This window comes from Bufo gargarizans, chromosome 3 (genome assembly GCF_014858855.1).
Source record: "Bufo gargarizans isolate SCDJY-AF-19 chromosome 3, ASM1485885v1, whole genome shotgun sequence".
NCBI classification, from domain to species: Eukaryota; Metazoa; Chordata; class Amphibia; order Anura; family Bufonidae; genus Bufo; species Bufo gargarizans.
The window spans coordinates 240,679,792-240,704,101 of record NC_058082.1 but is presented as its reverse complement, the minus strand read 5'-3'; the positions used below and the strand labels follow the sequence as shown (position 1 = coordinate 240,704,101).

The following is a 24,310-nucleotide window of genomic DNA, read 5'->3' as shown; positions in this document are numbered from 1 at the left end:
GCATGGAGTTCACTAGAGCTTCACAGGTTGCCACTGGAATCCTCTTCCACTCCTCCATGACGACATCACGGAGCTGGTGGATGTTAGAGACCTTGCACTTAAGACCTTAATAATATATATAAATATATTTTAAAGTTAGAGAAGATGATTTAAGATTAACAGATTTTATGCTTAACAGTATTTTATGTTTCTTATAGGTAAAAGAAAAGGGCACTACAAGGGTTCATGCTTTAAACAATGTCAACAAAGCACTTCAAATCTTGCAAAAAAATAAAGTAAGTAATAACTTGTGTTTTCAAGGATTAGAAACAGAAGGGTGATGCGTACCACTCCTTACCATACAATAGTTAGAATTTATCGTAGCCCTAAGCAAATTTTCTCGTAATTGCAACCCTCTGGTTTGTCACTTTTTAAATGCCAATGCATCTAAATTTTACAACTGTTTTCTAGCATAAAATAAGACTGAGCTAAGGAGCTGGCATAGATTTAAATTTAGGTGCACAGACAGCCGGAGGATGCACCTAATTTATGATGAAGAGTGTATCTCATCATAAATTAGGTGCATTCTCCAGGCAGCACAGGGAATATCACTGAGTGGTGTAAAACATCAGTCTCTGATCCCCCCCCCCCCCTTAATCTGTTACGTATTGCAAATAATCCTTGCAAAAACTGTATCACAACAGATACAGATACAGAAAAGGGTCATAATCTTTAATCTAAGGGGTAGATTAGTCTTCTCCTTTGCTTTTATTTTTGCAAAAACACAGTTTTATACACTATTGTAACTAAATTTAGTTGTGATTGGTGTTTTTCTACTGCCCTCGCCAGTTTCTGAAAAGAAAGCGTGGTGAAAGTGTAACATGAGTGGGTGCAGAGGATATCAAGATCAGCGTAATGCATGCCAATCTTGATAAATCAGGGCTTAAGATTTTGGCCCTATGCTGTACTGTCTGTACTGTCCTTGTACTGTATTTCTGTTTCCACCCATTAGCTGCATCACATATGATACTATTTTGTCAGATAAAAGTAGATTTAAAACCAATAATTTTTTTTTCAAAAGCTGGTATTCTATCCTTTGTTTTATACCAGGTTAGCGGTCATTCATATGTGCCCCACCTGCCAATATTATTCCCCTCTAAAGCTTACAAGTAGTATTTGGAACTGAACAACTCCCTGGGTTTGACAATTTTTGGGGTCATTTATCAAACTGGTGTAAAGTAGAACTGGCTTAGTTGCCAAAAATGAAATGTGGAATCTGATTTTTTGCTATGGGCAACTAAACCAGTTCTACTTTGCAGCAGTTTGATAAATTACCCCATATGTTTATTATCACTAAAATGTCAGGTTAGTACAAAAGCTCCAATGGATGCTGAGACTGTAGGCTCACATGACCCTCTTTTTCCACCTGACCCCTGGGGCCACAATGATATATAAATATTATAAATGAAGCATGGTAAATAGTTTCATAGAGGGAGATTTTTTATCTCCCTTGCACCTAAAAAATTGTGTTAAAAAATGGCAAATTATTGGGGCCATTTACTAAGAGCGGCGTTTTAGACACTGTTCTTAATACTCCTTTAGCTGGAGGTGGATGTGCCGAATTTATGTAGAGGCGGCTGTCTCTACATAACTTCGGTGAATTTGCCACCTGTGTAAATCTACACCAGCTCCCTTTCTTTATTAGACCAGTTTCTATACCTAAAACAGGCATGGAAAAAGATAAATCACACAGGCCTGCTGTCCCCTCCCCGCTCACTTTCCACGCCACCCTTCCCCCTTTTTTAGACCTGGTGTGCACAGGGAAAAGACACAGTTTGCAGGGCACTTAAACTTTGAACCACAATCTGCAACAGATTTATGCAAAAAATTGGTGTATATCTGTTAGTAAATTACCCCCTATGTGTTTGTGACTTTTCAACTGTCACTTTTTAAATACTATTCACATTTCCCTGGGGTTTAGGCTACCCTTGCCACTTTTTCTAATGGGGTTGTGGAAAGGTGGGAAGGGACGTCATCATATATATCTGTTTAGGCGCAAAGGATGCACCTAATTTCCTGCACTTCATCATAAATTAGGCGCATCCTTTGGCATTGCAGAAGATTTAAAAACCAGCACAAAAAGTGTCGTTCTTGATAAATCAGCCACAGTACATTCTCTTTCATTAATGCAAGTTTATTGGTGTGAATGATGATTGAAATCTACTCCAGCCATGAGCTAGGGAAAGATTGTTGTCTAAGTGCACAGACTGCTGGAGGATGCACCTAATTTATTATGAGGTCTGCACGTTGCCATAATTTAAGTGCATTTGTCTGCAGCCCAGGGGAAATGAAAGACCAGCACAAAATACTGATGTTTGATAAATGACCCCCAGTGCTCGTGGTATCAGTATTCTCAAAAGCTTGTAAATGTAAGTTCACGGAAGGTGTTTTAAGATAAAGGTGCACATAACTGTCAAAACTTTCTTGTGTCTTGGCACAATACGAGATACAAAAAAATACCTAACTGAACCTGGAGGCAAACACCTTGGCTGACTTTGTATCTGAACATTGAGATGCACGGTGGAAAGCTCACTGCAATATGTTTCAACAGGCAGCTAAAGTCAATGGTGTAAGTAAATAAGTCATCACTTTTATTGTCCTGTAAACTTTAGATATTGTCAAGTGATAAATAACCATGTAGAACATTCAGTCAGTTTTTATACTTCTATCATCTTCCACCTCAAGGATAAATTCAAATGAATACGATTATTTGCTAAGAAAAGTTGCTATTTCCTAGGATAACAGGATGAAAGATGAATGTTCAGTGGGTTGATGTATCGCACTACTTGGGAACCTTACTGGGATACTGCTTTAGTTATCTAAGCAACATCCTACATTGATTTATCAGTTTCTGAAGAACTTATTTCCCGCTAGCATTGCATAAAACATATTCATAAATCCTTGTGACCTTATGGAAATGCTAAACTTACTTGGATTATCATGTCAAAAATTTTGATTTGGAAAAAGAATTGCTCACTGGTTACACATGAAGGCCAAAATGGCAAAAATACTTGATATATATCAAGCAAATACTTCATATATTACAGCTTTGTCTGGTATTGAAACAAATCCTTGCTTGCTTTCCATTGGAATGTGGCTTGCATTGAACCGTAGCCCATTCACTTAAAGGAAGCTGGGCTGTGTAGTCCTCCATAGGAAGAAATTTCACCTATGGCCAAATTTCAAGCACAGTTGAAATGTTTTTGCCATTTTTGAAGGTCAATCAGCATTTTTCCAGATAGAGAATAATATGGGAGTATAGGTATGCACAAGACTTAATGTTGAAATTAGAAAGAGTCATAACGTGTGACTGAATCAAAAGTTAAAATAGAAACATTGAACCAAGAGATACCTATAAATAAGACAGGCTATACCATTATTTTATGCTCCTTTCAAACATGCCCATATTTTTATGCACCAAAAAAGGTTGTTAAATTCATTGGAGAGATTATTATAGATATAGGGATATTATATATTTATATTCTGTTTACCAAATGCTAGTTTAGTCCATATTATATAGCTGATAAATTATTTTATTGAACTTAATAAATTTACTTATTTACTTTGTAGAATAGATTTTTAAAAGAAATGCATCAATAGTTTTTTAAAAAAATAGCTTGTTTTATTATTTTTTTAAACAAAAATATTTAACCTACAAAAACCGGAGCCACTCAATGCCACAGAATATCAAATTGTATTTATTATTCACAGTCATGTGCGGGAGCTGCCCCATTATGTGACCTGGGTAAGACTGTCAAGGGTCAATCTACTTTATTTCATGCATTCAATCTCTCACGCCCTTACCACAGGCCTCAGATTGAACATACACTCACCTAAAGAATTATTAGGAACACCATACTAATACGGTGTTGGGCTCCCTTTTGCCTTCAGAACTGCTCAGGTAGCCCGTTGCATTTAAACGATGGCCAATTGGCACTAAGTGGCCTAAAGTGTGCCCAGAAAACATCCCCCACACCATTACACCACCACTACCAGCCTGTACAGTGGTAACAAGGCATGATGGATACATGTTCTCATTCTGTTTACGCCAAATTCAGACTCTACCATTTGAATGCCTCAACAGAAATCGAGACTCATCAGACCAGGCAACATTTTTCCAGTCTACAACAGTCCAATTTTGGTGAGCTCGTGCAAATTGTAGCCTCTTTTTCCTATTTGTAGTGGAGATGAGTGGTACCCGGTGGGGTCTTCTGCTGTTGTAGCCCATCCGCCTCAAGGTTGTGCGTGTTGTGGCTTCACAAATGCTTTGCTGCATACCTCGGTTGTAACGAGTGGTTATTTCAGTCAACGTTGCTCTTCTATCAGCTTGAATCATTCGACCCATTCCCCTCTGACCTCTAGCATCAACAAGGCATTTTCACCCACAGGCCTGCCGCATACTGGATGTTTTTCACTTTTCACACCATTCTTTGTAAACCCTAGAAATGGTTGTGCGTGAAAATCCCAGTAACTGAGCAGATTGTGAAATACTCAGACCGGCCCGTCTGGCACCAACAACCATGCCACACTCAAAATTGCTTAAATCACCTTTCTTTCCCATTCTGACAATCAGTTTGGAGTTCAGGAGATTGTCTTGACCAGGACCACAACCCTACATGCATTGAAGCAACTGCCATGTGATTGGTTGACTAGATAATCACATTAATGAGAAATAGAACAGGTGTTCCTAATAATTCTTTAGGTGAGTGTAGATTTTGCCCCGACACAGCCTTTTATGCACTCCAAAACGCTGCCACCATCAATGTCATTTAAATTAATATACCAATAACTTAGGGGCTCATAGAAAACTCCACAGCACCCCACTCACAAGCAGTCTCACAGTAGCACTAGCCACACTATTTGCAAATGCACAGTAATGTAATCTGCACTCATAAACTAAAAAAATTTGATTATTAGGCTTGTTCAGGGCACAAGGCAAAAGCATTAAAGATGTGCTATAATGTACTAAAAATGGTACAGTACTTCACAAAAATTAAAAAAAAAAAATACATTTATTAACAGGCACAAAACAGTTCTACTAATAAAAGTAAAAAAACAAAAAAGGTTCTAACTACTTAATGGACAGGAGAACGTGGAACAAAGCCCAATGTTGATCGTATCCCCAAATTGTGTCAATACAAGGTTCAAAATCCCTCAAAATTATCCCCTTTTGGCAGAGAGTGGAGATGAGAGTGTTCTCCCTCCCATTCTCAGCACAGCCTTCTGTGAAGGCCTTCATTACCTGTGCAGGCTTCACCTTTCTCACCAGCTGGCAAACATGAAACATCCATTAAATATCTTTTCTTGTCCACACTAATGAATATCTGGAGCCCAACATGTTTTAATAACGCATATTTCATCAGGCTGATCATTCTAACAAATATGACCAGTGTAGAAGTCCCTGAAGGTGAGATACTCATTATGTGGGAATGCCAGCTGTCAGTAGTGGGATTTTTTGACTTCCTGTGATGCCCATATTATACGAAACACAATTAATACTGTTAGAATTGAGCAAAGTGTGTTTCAGATCATAGATCCAAAGTCGCTTTGTTCTAAAATTATACCATTCAAACAAGGTTTGAACGAAGCAAATTCAGATCTGTGATTGGGATTGACCCGGACAGTCCGGGTTTGTAATCCTGTGCCCGGGTGCAAGCCTTTCTTAGACCCGGGCACAGGATTCATTCAAACTGCAGTGTGGACGTCCGATTCCGACCGGTCCGACCGAGACTCCGATGATCCGATCGCATAAGCTATCACTGCGGCGGCTGGGTGATCAGCTGAGTGCAGCGCTCCACGAGTCCCTCCCTCTCTACAGTGATGCCAGAGCAGCCTCAGACTCTCAGAGTCAGAGCGCTGTGTTCACTCACTGTTCAGTCTCCGGTCTCCCTCGCTCCTCCCCTGCCTGCCTCCCTGCCTCCCAGTCCCTCCCTCCTTCTCTCTGATAAGGAATTCAGGTCCACAGGAAGTGAAATCAGAGAGAGAGAGGCAGGGAGCTCCGTGGGAGAAATCATTCTTCTTCTCCAGTCCAGCTACAGCAGCCTGTCCAAGTAATGCCCAGCTCAGTGCCCACTGTGCCCTGCCTGCAGAGTGGTTTTTCAACCTGTGTGTGACCAAGACAGTCCTGAAACCTGTCCTAGATAGTCACTTCTAAAAAGGTATATAAAACATTTGAAGTGTGTAAATGTAACAGTGTTTAAACAGGTTTCTGAATCTGTCAATCATCAGAAAAAACTTTATGTTATGAGCCTCTTCAGGGGCGTAACGATCGCGGTGCAACAGCGACCTGGGGAGGAAGTGGGGCATGGGCGTGGCTGGAGGTGGGACATGGGTGGGGCCTGGAAGGGGGCCCTCCTTCCCTTCTGTTCAGGTTTGGCTTGAAGAAAAGGTGGCAACCCTATATATGATCCAAAGTGCTAAACCTAATTTCTGTGATAAAGAGATAAGTTATGCTTTATGATATGTTCTCTTCATCTTCTGGCATTTAGGTTGAAAAGTACCTAGACCCCTGCTGTGGGAAGTGCCATGTGGTCTAGGTGTAGGCATTTCCAAGGGGCTCCTGGAAACATTGTCATTACCACTTGCAAACGGACACTTTTTATCTGTCGCATCCAGGAAACCTTGTTACCACTAGTTTGTTAGCAGGCAGATGCTAATTTGATAAAAACGAAAATTTCGGGTGGAATTGGGGCAAACTGATGTCAATACACTAACAGTCAACCTCCTTTGAAGTGTAGTTTTAATAAAACGTAAATGTTTGTTTCTGTTTTAGAATAGATAGGCAGATCTGTCAGACAGATGGCTGAAAACAAGCAAAACACTGGTGTGAGCCCACCTTAAGACATATTCTTCCCACTTGGTTGCCCAATCACAGTGTGAAGACTTGGCTGTTACAGCTGGATAGTGCAGTATTTTTAACCAACTTGGGGTCTTGAACACTGTGTGTAGCATAAATTAGTGGCCCCATGATGAAGGGTGGCAGCAACAGTGGCAGTAACAGTGACAATAGTGGCCTCATGACAAAGTGACAAGGGTAGCAGCAGCAGAAGCAATAACAGTGATAATAGTGGCCACATGACAGAGTTGAAAGGGTAGCAGAAGTGATAGTAACAGGGACAGAAGTGGCCCTATAACAGAGTGGGGAGGTTGGCAGCAGCAGTGGCATAGAGCACACGATGGTGGCAGATCACAGGAGTAGCTAAACCCAACAACAGCAGTGTGATAGCAAAACCCAGTGGAATGCATATTCTTTTAGAAATGTAACATATACATATCAGTAGGCCAAGAAGCGCCATTGTAGGAATCACAATATAGGCAACGGGCGGGCTACATCTGCCGGGTGGAAGCATCAGAATGGTGATATCTGAAATTCCCGGTTGATCCATGCCTGATAAATATTTATTAAGGTTAGTCTATCAACATTTTGGGAGGAAAGACAAGTTTTCTTAGGGTATGCAACTGGCATACTCGACCAGTTGCAGCCACACTTCAAGTTTGCATGCCCAGTAGTCCAGGAGATCTTAGGTCATGGGTGACAGGGTGCTGTCCAAGTATACCACCACCTGCTGGTTGAGTTTCTGATGGATGTTCTCTATCTCTGAATGGACGTTTTAAAATGTCCATTCAGAGATCGCAGCTGCACACTAATCAGGCAGCTTCTGATCAGGTTGCCCACTGTCAGTGACAGCAGGACAACCCTTAGAGAAGGCAGTGACAGTTTTCAGGTGACCCTGCCTTCTAGATCGCTGTATACACAGCGCTCATGGGGCCAGAAGAGTGCAGGAGCTTTGAGGTCTTTCATAGACCTCGATCAGCCCTGCACTGAGGCTGTACAGCGCTGTATTGCGCTGTACAGCTTCTCTGTGGGGCAAGTTTCTCCTGTAACTAGGGCTACTATGTCAGCCCCAGTTACAGGAGAAATCAACAGTGATGTGTTATAATGAATGATCAAAAAATCATATGTACCCAAAAATAGTACCAATAAAACTGGCACCATATCCCCTAGTTTCTAAAATGGGGTCACTTCTTGGGTGTTTCTATTGTAAGGGTGCATCAGGGGGCTTCAAATGGGGCATGGCATTTAAAAACCATGAGGCGCTCCTTTTCTTCTGCGCCCTGCTGTGTTGCCCATATAGCAGTTTATGACCACGTGTGGGGTGTTTCTGTAAACCGAATAATCCGGGTAATAAATATTGAGTTTTGTTTGGCTGTTAATTTGATCTCCATTTTCCTTTAATTCTTGTGGAAGGCCTAAAGGGTTAACAAAGTTTGTAAAATCGGTTTTAAGTAACTTAAGGGGTGTAATTTCTACAATGGGGTCATTTATGGGGGTATCCACTATGTAAGCCCCACAAAGTAACTTCAGACCTGAACTGGTCCTTAAAAAGTGGGTTTTGGTAATTTTCTTAAAAATTTTAAGAATTGCTTCTAAGCCTTCTAACGTCCTAAAAAAATAAAATGACATTTCCAAAATGATGCCAACATAAAGTAGACATATGGGGGATGTTAAGTAATGCATATTTTATGAGGTATCACTTTCTGTTTTAAAGGGAACCTGTCACCAGTTTTATGGTGTCCTAACTAAGGGAAACATAAATAACTGACTGATTCTCTTAGCAAAATGCTGGGTCACTTTCTTTTATTGACCCAGTCAATCTGCCAACATCTTGTATTGAAAAGCTCCAGCTGATAATGATGAGTCATGAATATTTATGAGCTCCTGACTCTACTCGCCTACCTGCTGCTGAGTGACAGTTATTTTCCATATGAATCAGCAGCAGGTAGGCAGGGGAGTGGCTATAGTGCTGAATTAAATTAAATTAGCATGCGGCATGAGGCATCTTTGTGTGTGTATATTATGAGGTAACCCTCTATCACAACAGTAAGTGAATACATCTAAGGTACTTTTTAGTAGTTAATGATTGTATATAATTAGTTAGATTATAATCAAATATCCCTGACAGGTTCCCTTTAAAAGCAGAGAAACTGAAATTTAGAAAATTGCTAATTTTTCAAAAATGTTTGGTAAATTTTGGATTTTTTCATAAATAAAGGTGAAATATATTGACTTAGATTTATGACTAGCATGAAGTACAATGTGTCACGAGAAAACAATCTCTGAATAACCTGGATAAGTAAAAGCGTTCCAAAGTTATTACCACATAAAGTAAGATATGTCACATTTGCAAAATTAGGCCTGGTCAGGAAGGGAGCAAATGGCCCAGATGTGAAGTGGTCAAGTACTAGACGGTGTACCACTCCCGCATTTGGCTCCAGATCTCTTACTGCTTCCACCCTGCTGTCTCACAGTGCCACTCTCGTCCACTAAAGATTATAATGCTCCCTATTCATCCGGCTTTATAATTATCTACAGTTGTTTGTGAGTCACTTGTGTCACCCTCACCTGTCTCTTGTGCACTTCCTTGACCTCACACATGTGCTCCCACCCGACTGTCATCATCAGTAGTTGCATGCCTAAAGGAGTTTTTGACACTGCCCGTTCCTTTGGAGGGCCCATAGTATATAACAACTGTATCACTAACTGAACAAATTAGCTATGAATATTGGTGCACTGCAGTGCACACTTTTGTACACAGCGATAAATAAGACCTTGCACTAGTTTTTGTCCAGTCGAATCCTGGCAATGATGCCAGAAACCGTCCGGATCCCCGCTGGATCCTTTTCTAGTCAATGGGTTTTGGCGGTAAACAACAGTATTTATCTTTGCTAGATACAGTGAACTAAAACAGGCTGTTCCTTTGCTGAAACAGCCTGCCAGATATCTTGAATGCATATGTTACAAGTAGCCTTACAAGTATGAACTTATGTAAGTAGTAGAGCATTTCAAGCTGGTTTATAATTAGTAGTATTTTAAACATATGTTAATGTATGCCAAATATCACTCTTTATAACATATAATATGAATTTACTTTCTATTAACTCATGACAGTCTGAAGACTGAGGGTATGTGTTAAATTCACGTTGGCATGGTTTATTCTTTCATTCTACATAGAGACTTCCAAATGTAAGGGAAAAAAAGTTTTCCTTTGATAAAAAAATGTATTGGATATACACGCGCTTACATGTGCCTTGAAAAGCAAAGCGAACAAGGCTGACTAATAAAACAGCTTGCAAAATCTGATCTAAATGACAAAATGTGCACCTTGCTTGTAGGGGAAGGCTTGGGCTTGCAATCGCAAATGTGATTGGCTGTGGGTGCAAGCTTCCGACCATGATGTAAAATGGGATGTTAGGAAGAGGATTAGGAAGTCAGAAACATCAATTCAATGAAAACACTGCATGATGGCAAAACATGTTGGGGAAGCTTTTGATTAGTTTTTAGTCCAGTCCAATTGGCAGAAACACAGTACCTGCTGGCAGCACTTTTGGAACACAGTAATGTTTCATGTATTGTTAAACATGTGTATATCAGTATCACTATGTACTAGATGAACATGGGATATAAAGCTATCATAGCAAAGCATTCACCAATATAGTGGTGCACAATATATTGTCATTCATAACTAGGGATGAGCCGATCCGTGGAAGTTCGGGATCGGGACCCGAACTTTCCCCGAACTTGAACCCAAACCCCATTGAAGTCAATGGAGACCTAAACTTTGGGGCACTAAAATGGCTGTAAAATAGTTGTAGTAAGGGCTAGAGGGCTTCAAAAGGAAGGAAAATGGGGGTAAGGGCAGGACAATTTCCCTGTAAACAAATGTGGATAGGGAAATTACTTAAAATAACATAGACTAGAAAAAAACTAAAAATAATAATCTAGGAGGCAGAGGTCAAAGTGGAGTAGGAGGTTGGGGAGGCGGTGGACATGGTGGTGTAGGTGGAAGCGGTGGTGGAGGAGGAGGAGGTAGCCAACACAGTTTTTTTGTGTTTTGATTTTTATTCTTTTCCTTTATTTATTATTGTTATATTTTTTTTATAAGTTTGGGAAGACTCCAAATCATTGGGAAATAAAAGAGAGAATGCAAAAAGAAAGTGTTCTGGAGTATAACAATATATAGGTGCGGTTGGTATACTTGTCTATTCTGCACAAGGTATGGACAAGTCCTGTGGGATCTATGCCTGGTTAATTTTAATGAACGTGAGCTTGTCCACATTGGCTGTGGACAGGTGGCTGCGCTTGTCTGTAATTACACCACCTGCCGTGCTAAACATACTGCACGTCCAGACAATACACTTGCTGCAGGGCAGGGCAGCATCTCCAAGAAGTAAATGGCAAGCACAGGCCATGTGCTTAATTTGGAGACCCAGAAGTTGAATATGGCAGAACCATCAGTCAGTATGTGTAGGCATGTGCACACGTACTGTTCCACCATGTTGCTGAAATGCTACCTTCTGCTATAACTTCAATATCAGCTAGTGGTGCTGGTTGTTGTGGCGTGCTGACAAAGCTTTTCCACATTTCGTCCATGTTAACCCTCCCTTCTGAGGTGCTGACGGTGCCCCAGTTGCATTGGTGACTCCCCAACTGTCAGGTGTGAATGTCATCAGCAGCGTGTCTAACAGCGTGCAGAATTAGGGATAGCAAGTTGTTTTTGTAGCGAGGATCCAGCAGGGTGGCCACCCAGCAATCCACACTGGTTAGAATGTGCAGTCATTGCGCAGGCACTGCAGCATATAGGCTCTCATGTGTGCCAGGCTGCCCAGAGGCAACAACAAGCTTGCAAAATCTGATCTAAGCTGTCTGTGGCAGGTGTATCATCTGTCTCCTCTGTATCACCCCAGCCACGCTCCATTGATGCCCATAAGCTGCTTTGGGTGCCACCCTGCTATGGTTCCTCCTCATCATCATCCTCCTCCCTCTCATCCTGCAGTACTATGCCCTGGCTAGACAGTTGTGTACCTGGCCTCTGTTGGTGCAGAAACCCACCCTCCCAGCAACGTATGAATGACTATGCAGTTAGGGAGATATAACATCCCTTCCTGTTCTTACTGTTCCACGTATTGGTAGTTATGCGGACCTTGCCACAGATGGCATTGCGCAGTGCACACCTGATTTTGTCCGCCACTTGGTTGTGCAGGGCAGGGATGGCTCACCTGGAAAAGTTGTGGCAGCTGGGAACCAAGTTCTGTGGACAACCACCGCCATAAGGTTTTTAAAAGTCTCTGTCTCTGTCTCCACCAGACGGAATTACAGCATTTTAAAAGCCAGGCATTTTGAAATGCTGGCATTAAGGGGCCAGGGATCGCGAGTGGGTAAGGGGGTTACTTCCTCTTTCTGTCCAGTTTTTGGGGGATGGACAACTGAACGCTTCCATGGGACAAGTGTGGACATGCTGGGTGACTGTGGTGGAGGTAATGGTGTTGCTGTCACATCCTCTGTGTGGTGCAAGGTGCCACTGTCACTCTAGAGGGGGAGGAGGAGGCCGAGACCGCAATAGAAGAGGGAGCAAGAGATGCCTGAGATCCTTTGTTTTTTTTCAGGTGTGTACTCCACTGCAGCTTGTGCTTTGCATTTAGATGCCTGGTAATGCAGGTGGTGCTCAGGTTTAGAACATTTATGCCTCGCTTCAGGCTCTGATTGCACAGCGTGCAAACCAATCACGTCTTGTCATCAGCACATTGTCTGAAGAACTGCCACGTCAGGGAACTCTGGCTTTGGTCTGCTCAGTCCCTGGTTGCGGTGAGCTGTAGCAGGCATACTGGCTAGGGGAAGAACACTTTTGCACCCTGCTCCCTCTTTTGCTGTGCAGCTGGTGCTGTGTGACCACCACCTTTTCCTCTGAACTGCACACTTCACTCACATGACCTTGATTCCATGCCGGTCTGTACACTGCAGAAAGCCAAAGCAGTTGGCACCTGTGTTTCGTCATCATCATCAGAGACGTGCTGCGATGGTCCTCCCTTGTCCACATCCTGAAACATAAGTGGTTGTGCAACAGTTTACTCAATCTCTTCCACTTCTGGGGTAGGGCGAGGTGGATGGCCCATGGGAACCCCGCTAGCAGAGTCATCAAAAAGTATAAGAGACTGCTGCATGACTTTGGGCTCAGACTGCTTGGCATATTTGCAAGGGGGTGACGTGAAAGACAGATGTCCATGGACTGCAGATGCCAACTCTGCGGTTTAAGCAGGGGACCAGGTGGGAGACAATGTGAAGGAACTGGAGGCACTGTCAGCCATCCAATCTACCACCTTTACTTGTTCTGGCCTCACCATTCGTACACCGGTATTCGGGCCTACACAATGACGTTAAACATCCTGTCACCTATGTGCACCTGAGAAAGGTGTTTCATTTGGGCGTGTAGCTGGCAGAGATCGAAGACATTCTCTCCCTGCAACAGGAGCTCCACCAGCACCATGACCCGGGCCACGTCCCTTATTTGATGTTCTCCTCATTTTTTTAGGTCACCCACCGAACTAACAGACAGATTAACTATATTTATTTCCCTGTCACGTATGTGTAACACCCCAGAGAGGTGTTACCACTTCTGCACCCTGCTACTGTCTTTATTGGTCTAACTTCATATCATCTTGTGTATTTATTCCAGGTCCTCCACAATGTGCATTCCTATTTTGATATGTAACTGTTATGTTAACATGTAATGTGCCTGGTTCACCAGCAGGAGGCAGCAAACAAGGCAGAGTTGTATGTGGATAGAATGGAACTTACGATTCCATTCTGACCCTCTCTGGAGGGAAGTGGGTGAGTCCTACTTCCTGCAGGAAGGGTGGGGCTGAAGTCCAGTTAGTCTAGCTCAGGGATGGCCAACCTGTGGCTCTCCAGCTGTTGTAAAACTACAACTCCCACCATGCCATGCTGTAGGCTCATAGCTGTAGGCAGTCTGTGCATGCTGGGAGTTGAAATTTTACAACAGCTGGAGAGCCTCAGATTGGCCATCCCCGGTCTAGCTTTACCCACAGCTAGGAAACAAGTGTGCAGGGGGCATGTCTCTGCTGGACATGCCCACGCCAGCCAAAGCACCTTAAGCTCTGCTGGCCATGAAGACTAAAGCTTGAAGCCTCAGGAGCCAGGAGAAAAGTTCCCTTGTATCACCTAGAGTCAGACTACAGAGAGATAGTGCAGCATCAAGAAGAAAGCAAAGATTCTATTTAAGCCTGTCAGTACAGCAGAGTCAGAGAGAAACATATATAGAAGAGTGGAGTTTGCCTGCCAGTTTCATGCTAAAACCTGCTGGGACCAATACAAACCTTGAAGACTGATTCTGATGAACGTTTATTCCAATAAGACTGCTATTAAACTACATATAAGGTCTGGACTCAATCTTTCTTTCAAATCCCTTAATTATTCCATCTATTTATTACTTCGAAGACAAAGCCAGGGGTCCAGCGGTATCCAGGTAGGAGCACTGTGACACACATAGAGAGACATTTTTAGGCCCCACTATACCACTTCGCATTCCTACTAAACCTGGGTCATAATAGAGGGCCCTGGGCGGCGGCTCGTTGCACATGCAGAGCAGGTGTACTGCACAACAAAAATGGAAATATGTCTCCCACTGAACTAACAGACGGAGTAACAAAATTAATTTCCCTGTCACATATGCAGTGCACATGTTTCTCACACCAAAAAATGGGTATATGTCACCGGACAAACTAACAGTCAGATTAAATATATAAATTTCCCTATCACGTATAAAGTGCATGTGTATCTCACACCAAAAATGGGTATATGTCATCCACTGAACTAACAGACGGATTAACTATATTGATTTCCCTGCAACGTATGCAGTGCAGGTGTACCTCACACCAAAAATGGGTATCTGTCACACACTCAACTAACAGACAGATTAAATGGGTTGTCCGGACATTCCCATCATTTCACCCAGGCAGCTTCCCTCATGTCATGCTCCAATGCGCTCTCCTGCCCTACGCTGGATCGCAAAGGGAAAGGGCTCCGATACTCAAGTGAGGGGGGTTGTTTGGGTGAAAATGGGGATATGTCCAGGTTCAGCTCTGAACCCAGACAACCCCTTTAACTTTATTAATTTCCCTTCACGTATAAAGTGCACGTGTATCTCACACCAAAAATGGGAATATGTCACCGGCCGAACTAACAGTCAGATTAACTATAATATTTTTGTGTCAGGGGTACAAAAATGGTGCATTGCACCAACAAAAAATTGCTATAGGTCACCCACAGAATTAACAGCCAGATTTATTATTATATTTCTGTGTCAGGGGTACAAAGCTGGTGTATGCTTCCCCCAAAAAATCATTATAGGTCACCCACAAAACAAATAGCCAGATTCCTAACACTCTCCGTAGCTTCAGCTGCCTGCTTCCTGTGACCTGTCCCTGCAATACTCAGAGCTGATGGGCAGTGCTACACGTGATACAGCTTGTATAGAGGCTGGGTCACATGATGCACATTGCCAATCACAGCCATGCCATTACTTGGCATGGCTGTGATGGCTTCTAAGTGGCCACAGCTTAAAAGCTTGTTGATTGGCTGCCCTGCAGCCTTTCAAAAGCTTTATTAAATGTCTGAACACCAAACTCAAAGCCAAACTTTTCCGGCAAAGTTCGTGTTCAGGTCTGGCTACCCGAACTCGCAAAGTTTGGTACAGACCCAAACTTTACAGTTCAGGTGCGCTCAACACTATTCATAACCAATGGTTTCAACAACATTGCAGTAGAACATATTTTTAAAATTTAATGAATTAATACTAATAGGCTAGTACCCCACATTCCACCCTGAACCTATTTGATGTTTTGTGTGCCTTTGAATGGAGTCTGCAATAACAGCTCTTACAACAGTGATTCAGGTATACAAGTGACTTTTGCTCAATCAGTATAGCTCATTACAACTTTCAATTTCCCTGCTGAGTAATTCAGAATGGAAGTGTGAAGTCTTTTATAAGCATTTTTTTCTATTTAGGAAAGAAACTAATTTAACCCTGTAGGACAATATGCTTTCAATGATTAATAACAGACATACAGATACAAACATGCAGTATAATTACTGGTTTCCTTTTTTACATACGGTATATAAAGTACAGTAATAGCAGATTATTTGCAGATAAAGTATGAAAACTTTGCTTAATTAGCTTAATTACATTGGTTGCATAAAGTAGCATTATAATTTACAAAAAATTTGGTTATACTTCTTACTGTTTTTATTTTGTATAAAGTCGGGTGGGTTATGTATAGTTTAGCTAAAAGTACTTACAGTCATGTGAAAAAATTAGGACACCCTTTGAAAGCATGTGGTTTTTTGTAACATTTTTAATAAAAGGTTATTTCATCTCCGTTTCAACAATACAGAGAGATTAAAGTAATCCGACTAAACAAAGAAAACTGAAGAAAAGTCTTTTCAAGATCTTCTGTAAATGTCATTCTACAAAAATGCCTATTCTAACTGAGGAAAAAGATAGGACACCCTTGTCCCTAATAGCGAGTGTTACCTCCTTTGGCTGAAATAACTGCAGTGAGACGGTTCTTGTAGCCATCTACCAGTCTTCGACATCGGTCTGAGGAAATTTTACCCCACTCCTCAATGCAGAACTTTTTCAGCTGTGAGATGTTTGAGGGGTTTCTTGCACGTACAGCCCTTTTCAAGTCACCCCACAGCATCTCAATGGGATTCAAATCTGGACTTTGACTTGGCCATTCCAGGACTCTCCATTTCTTCTTTTTCAGCCAATCTTTGGTTGATTTACTAGTATGTTTTGGGTCATTGTCATGTTGCATGGTCCAGTTCCGCTTCAGCTTTAATTTTCTAACTGATGGTCTCACATGTTCTTCAAGCACCTTCTGATACACAGTAGAATTCATCGTGGATTCTATGATGGTGAGCTGACCAGGTCCTGCTGCAGCAAAGCAGCCCCAAACCATGACACTTCCACCTCCATGCTTCACAGTTGGTATGAGGTTCTTTTCTTGGAATGCTGTGTTTGGTTTACGCCAAACATGTCCTCTGCTGTTGTGTCCAAATAATTCAATTTTGGACTCATCTGTCCAAAGAACATTATTCCAGAAGTCCTGGTCTTTGTCAACTTTATCTCTGGCAAATGTCAGTCTGGCCTCGATGTTTCTCTTGGAAAGCAAAGGTTTCCTCCTTGCACACCTCCCATGCAAGTTAAACTTGTACAGTCTCTTTCTGATTGTAGAGGCATGTACTTCTACATCAACAGTAGCCAGAGCCTGCTGTAGTTCTCGAGATGACACTTTAGGGTTTTTGGAGACCTCTTTTAGCATCTTGCGGTCTGCTCTTGGGGTGAACTTGCTGGGGCGACCAGTCCTGGGCATGTTGGCAGTTGTTTTGAAAGCCCTCCACTTGTAGACTATCTTCCGGACAGTGGAATGGCTGATTTCAAAATCTTTTGAGATCTTTTTAAATCCCTTCCCAGACTCATAGGCTGCTACAATCTTTTTTCTGAAGTCCTCTGACAGCTCTTTTGCTCTCACCATGGTGCTCACTCTCACTTCAACAGTCAGGAGCACACCAAACTAAATGTCTGAGGTTTAAATAGGGCAAGCCTCATTCAACATGCAGAGTAACGATCTACTAATTATGTGCACCTGGTGTGATATACCTGTGTGAGATCTGAGCCAATTTAAGAGGGAATACATGTGAGGGTGTCCTATCTTTTTCCTCAGTTAGAATAGGCATTTTTGTAGAATGACATTTACAGAAGATCTTGAAAAGACTTTTCTTCAGTTTTCTTTGTTTAGTTGGATTACTTTAATCTCTCTGTATTGTTGAAACGGAGATGAAATAACCTTTTATTAAAAATGTTACAAAAAACCACATGCTTTCAAAGGGTGTCCTAATTTTTTCACATGACTGTATTAATGTGAGACTAATGTTTTAAAGTCACATTACAATATCATTGATGTTGGAGAAGGGAATGTTTTGGTTCTATGGGTTTTCTGCTACCAAAATCAATATATATATACAGTACAGACCAAAAGTTTGGACACACCTTCTCATTCAAAGAGTTTTCTTTATTTTCATGACTATGAAAATTGTAGATTCACAATGAAGGCATCAAAACTATGAATTAACACATATGGAATTATATACATAACAAAAAAGTGTGAAACAACTGAAAATATGTCATATTCTAGGTTCTTTAAAGTAGCCACCTTTTGCTTTGATTACTGCTTTGAACACTCTTGGCATTCTCTTGATGAGCATCAAGAGGTAGTCACCTGAAATGGTCTTCCAAAAGTCTTGAAGGAGTTCCTTGTTGGCCCTTTTGCCTTCACTGTGCGGTCCAGCTCACTCCAAACCATCTTGATTGGGTTCAGGTCCGGTGACTGTGGAGGCCAGGTCATCTGGCGCAGCACCCCATCACTCTCCTTCATGGTCAAATAGCCCTTACACAGCCTGGAGGTGTGTTTGGGGTCATTGTCCTGTTGAAAAATAAATGATGTTCCAACTAAACGCAAACCAGATGGAATAGCATGCCGCTGCAAGATGCTGTGGTAGCCATGCTGGTTCAGTATGCCTTCAATTTTGAATAAATCCCCAACAGTGTCACCAGCAAAGCACCCCCACACTATCACACCTCCTCCTCCATGCTTCACGGTGGGAACCAGGCATGTAGAGTCCATCCGTTCACCTTTTCTGCGTCGCACAAAGACACGGTGGTTGGAACCAAAGATCTCAAATTTGGACTCATCAGACCAAAGCACAGATTTCCACTGGTCTAATGTCCATTCCTTGTGTTCTTTAGCCCAAACAATTCTCTTCTGCTTGTTGCCTGTCCTTGGCAGTGGTTTCCTAGCAGATATTCTACCATGAAGGCCTGATTCACACAGTCTCCTCTTAACAGTTGTTCTAGAGATGTGTCTGCTGCTAGAACTCTGTGTGGCATTGACCTGCTCTCTAATCTGAGCTGCTGTTAACTTGCGATTTCTGAGGCTGGTGACTCGGGTGAACTTATCCTCCGCAGCAGAGGTGACTCTTGGTCTTCCTTTTCTGGGCGGTCTGCATGTGAGCCAGTTTCTTTGTAGCGCTTGATGGTTTTTGTGACTGCACTTGGGGACACTTTCAAAGTTTTCCCAATTTTTCAGACTGACTGACCTTCATTTCGCAATGATGGCCACTCGTTTTTCTTTACTTAGCTGCCTTTATCTTGCCATAATACAAATTCTAACAGTCTATTCAGTAGGACTATCAGCTGTGTATCCACCTGACTTCTCCACAACGCAACTGATGGTCCCGACCCCATTTATAAGGCAAGAAATCCCACTTATTAAACCTGACAGGGCACACCTGTGAAGTGAAAACCATTTCAGATGACTACCTCTTGAAGCTCATCAAGAGAATGCCAAGAGTGTGCAAAGCAGTAATCAAAGCAAAAGGTGGCTACTTTGAAGAACCTAGAATATGACATATTTTCAGATGTTTCACACTTTTTTGTTATGTATATAATTCCACATGTGTTAATTCATAGTTTTGATGCCTTCAGTGTGAATCTACAATTTTCATAGTCATGAAAATAAAGAAAACTCTTTGAATGAGAAGGTGCGTCCAAACTTTTTGTCTGTACTGTATATATTCACACAGTGAATATAAAAAGTCTACACACCCCTGTTAAAATGTCAGGTTTCTGTGATGTAAAAAAAATTAGACAAAGATAAATCATCTCAGAACTGTTTCCACCTTTAATGTGACCTATCAACTGTACAACTCAATTGAAAAACAAACTAAAATCTTTTAGGTAGAAAAATATGGTTGCATAAGTGTGCACACCCTTAAACTAATACTTTAAATCTCCTTTTGATTTTACTACAGCACTCAGTCTTTTTGGGTATGAGTCTATCAGCATGGCACTTTTGACTTGGCAAGAACACTCTTTGCAAAAACACTCCAAATCTGTCAGATTGCGAGGGCATCTATTGTGCACAGCCCTCTTCAGATCACCCCACAGATTTTCAATCAGATTCAGGTCTGGGCTCTGGCTGGGCCATTCCAAAACTGTAATCTTCTTCTCGTGAAGCCATTCCTTTGTTGATTTGGATGTATGCTTTGGGTTATTGTCATGCTGAAAGATGAAGTTCCTCTTCATGTTCAGCTTTCTAGCAGAAGCCTGAAGGTTTTGTGCCAATATTGACTGGTATTTGGAACTGTTCATAATTCCCTCTAGCTTAACTAAGGCCCCAGTTCCAGCTGAAGAAAAACAGCCCCATAGCAGTATGCTGCCACCACCATGCTTCTGTGGATATTGTGTTCTTTTGGTGATGTGCAGTGTTGGTTTTGCACCAAACATATTTTTTGGAATTATGGCCAAAATGTTTTTTTCATCAGACTATAACACCTTTTCCCACATGCTTTTGGGAGACTTCAAAATTTAGCCTGGCTTCGTTGTTTTTCTTTGTAAGAAAAGGCTTTCGTCTTGCCACTCTACCCCACAGCCCAGCCCAGTCCTTCTGACTGAGACCACACACATAGCCTCTGCTCCAGTATTACAGACACTCCCCCAAACTGACACCCTGCAAGGTGCTTTATGCCTGATTAGGGTCGTCTTCACCTGCGATCACCTTCCTGCTAGGGAAACACCTGCCCTGGACTGGGGGGGGGGGGGTGGATTGGGAGGTCAACTGCCAAAACCTACCATCCCAATCCATGTAAAATCCAGCCTAGAATAAATAAAGAAAATAGCTCCACCAACTATATTTAGTGATGCCAGCATCATTCTGGATTTCAACCACCTCAGCCAGTTGAAGAACCTGGGAGAGATATACTCCCCTTCCGTGACTTTACCATGAATTTTACAGTTCACATCACCACAATATATATATATATATATATATATATATATATTTTGTGCAGATTTTCTCTGGTAGACAGACTAGCAGTATAGAGGCAACCACAAAGTCTTAACTTAAACAGTTCAGTATTTTATTCACACATAAGGAAAAGCAAAAAGTGACATTTTGCAGTCTAGGTGTTTGTTCCCACCATGAAAAGTCCACAGAACAAAAACCTTCACCTAGTTTGCAGTTTCTCCACCTGTGGTCCAAAGCAGGCTTTAGGGGCCTGTTTCTCAGCATGCAGCTCCCAGCCATTTTGCAAGGCACAAGTTTTAGACTGCTGGCTTGGTTTGATATAGGCCAATAAAGACCCGGCCTGGAGTGTGGGGAGGAGCCACCCACACAGCACTTTGGCTACTCCCAGTTAAAAAAAAAAAATTATGAAAAACCCTATAATGGAGACCAATGAGGAATCTAGTAGTAATAAATACTCTCATACAGAGTTAAGGATTGCCTCAAAAAAATATCCAAAACAAGAGATAAGCCACCAAATAGCGACCTTTAAGAAATGTGTGGAAAATGATCTGAGGAAACTAAAAGGGAATAATATAAGGTACAACTTATCTAGGAAAGAAATAGAAGCAATTAAACAATTGGAGTCAACACATGAAGTAACGATAAGACCAGCAGAAGGGTAGAGAAATTGTAGTCCTTAACACTGAAGACTACATTGATGAATGTTTGAGACAGCTTAGAGATGAGAATACATATGCAAAATTAAGACAGGACCATACGGAGGATTTTTTTTAAACAATTAGTACAGTATTGTGGAAAGGGCACCACCTCAGGTATTTTGTTGGAACAAGAAGCTAAATACATTATGAATACCGAAAAAAGCTTACCAGTAATGTATTGTATTCCCAAAATACATAAGGATTTGAAAAAAACACCAGGAAGACCGATAATATCAGGAATTAATTCCATCTCCTCCAATTTATCGAGCTATATCGACAAATTATTGCAGCCAGTTGTGAAAAATATACCTTCATACATCAAAGGACACAACTAAGGTAATTATAAAAATATTGGAGATCGAATATAAGAAGGATTGGATATTGGGTACACTGGATGTGAATTCTCTGTACACAATAATTAATCATGAGCAGGGATTGGAGGTGCTCTATCATCAACTTACCCTTAGTAACACTATGAAGGAGGAGAAAATACTGTATATAATAGAAGGTGTCAAATATATATTGACACATAATTATTTTACTTTTAATGGGGACTTCTATGTACAGTGTAAGGGCACCGCCATGAGCACCAGATTCGCCCCTAGCTATGCCAATTTGTTTATGGCACAGTGGGTATCTATAGTTATTCAACCCATGTTGGGGGCGAGTCTGGTGCTATGGCGGCGCTATATAGATGATATTGTGTTCATATGGCAGGACACAATGATAGCGCTTACTGCCTTTTTGGAGAGCATCAATGTGAATGATTTAAATCTGAAATTCACCTCCACCATTGACACGGAAAATATACAATTTCTAGACCTCGATGTCAAGGTGGTTGAGAATAGATTGGTATGCATTACATACCATAAACTTGTGTGCAGAAACAGCTATATATTATATACAAGCTGTCATCTGCCCAGGTGGCCCATTAATGTCCCAAAAAGCCAGTTCAGGAGGCTAAAGCGCAACTGCACTCTAGACCAACAATTTACCCTTGAAGTGGAAGCCTTAAAACAGCAGTTCATTGATAAGCAGTATCCCGTCGACAGTTTGGAACAATCACTGGGGGAAGTTAAAAGAATGAAAAGAGAGGATTTTTTCACCTTGAAACAGAAACAGGAGTCAGAGGAAATATTGAGGATGATTTTCCCATTCCATGCAAAATATAAGAACATTGAAAGAATCATTGGAAGGTATTGGCACCATCTACTTGGTGACAAGGTGATTTGCCCAATGCTCACCAATACACCACAAATCACTTATACCAGGGCCTCTAATTTAGGCCTAAAAGTGGCACCCTCAATAAAAGACAAAAATCAAGGTATACAAAATAAACAGAACTGTATAGCCTCTAACGGTTTCCACAGATGTGGGCGATGCTCCAATTGCAGGATTACTACATTCCCGAAAAAAACTTTAAAAGCAATCTCAACTCAAAACACATTCAGCTTAGATATTAAAGTGGGTCTTACATGCGATTCAACTAATGTAATATATCTGATAGAATGTCCATGTCGCAAACAATATATAGGACACACTAAACGGACATTAAAAAAGAGAATATCAGAACATGTTGCCAATATAAAGAAAGGATATGAATTGCATTCATTATCTAAGCATTATAGGGACTACCATAAAAGTGACCCATCCACCCTTACTTGTATGGCATTCGAGAGAGTTGTAGGATAAACCAAAAAGAAGGAAAAACTGGAACTGCAAATAGTATTTGCTTTTGGGCGCTGTTTGGCTGAATATATAACGCAGGAGGTGAATTAAAAGAAAAAAGTTATTTATTTGTCTACGCGTTTCGAGGGAATTGGACCCTCTTCCTCAGGACAATCAATGATACAGTAAAGGACAGTATGCATTTATTTATACACTTGTTTTTGGCGCCCAAACTCGATTTAGGGGGCGGGGCTATGGGCGGAGTTAATATACACATATAAGCATATAGACAAACATAAGTAAAAAAGATTAGTCTAATGTAGATAAAAACAAACTTAAAACCACTTCATATGGGCATACGGTAGTCACTGGAGTGAAAAATATGCACCAGTGGTGAATATAAATAGAGAGAAGCAGGGGGAGGTAATGCTTAAGGACGGGACGCTAAGCCACGCCCACTTTTGTGATGTCACACTCGAGGGGAGGTTTTTGCTAAGTAATAGAGGTGATAGAAGCGCTAAGGGGGCGGGGCTACGGACGGGGTTGATATGCATATAAATAAATAAACAGGAGGTGCGGTAATCGGTACTATACGAATGAAGAAACTTAGAGACAATCAGTACAAACGTCCAGTGGTCACTGGAGTGAGGGACATGCACAAGTAGTGGATGTAAATAGAGAGCAGCAGGGGGAGGTGATGCTACAGGACGGGTCATTATGCCACGCCCCTACTTATGACGTAACGCTAAGGGGGAAAGTTGAGTGTTGCTAGGTATCAGAAGCGCTGGGAAGCGCTATACTATACTATACTATGCGAAGTGGTGGGACATGCCCCCACTATTCTGGCACGTGGGCTGAAGGGGCGGGTCCTTGAAGATGCCGTTCGGTCTAGTATGCTAGTGGATGGAATGCTATACAAGACGTTATGGGGAAGGGGAATGGATGAATGGTAAGAAAATTCAAAATGCACATAGTAAGAGGAAATTAACATAGCAGGCAAATATAGATAAAAGTACTATCATACAAAAAAAATATAATGTATAAAATTCTAAAAGACATAGGTAGTGACATATGTTATTTGATTAGATTACTGTTTCACTCAGTTCATTAAGACCATGGGGCGTTAGCGTGTCAAGTTGATATATCCAGAAGACTTCACGTTTTTGTAGGATATCAAACCG

The 24,310-nt window shown here is 41.5% G+C and overlaps 1 protein-coding gene across 6 annotated transcripts in view; it reads left to right on the top strand.

The window, feature by feature from the left end:
* Positions 1-24,310, top strand: part of DMD (dystrophin) — a 3,186,583-nt gene that overhangs the window by 687,391 nt on the left and 2,474,882 nt on the right. For all 6 annotated transcript variants that reach the window (XM_044284724.1, XM_044284721.1, XM_044284723.1 and 3 more), the window contains exon 4: positions 198-275. In XM_044284724.1, the coding sequence (XP_044140659.1) occupies positions 198-275 (78 nt within the window). The remainder of the gene's footprint in view (positions 1-197; positions 276-24,310) is intronic.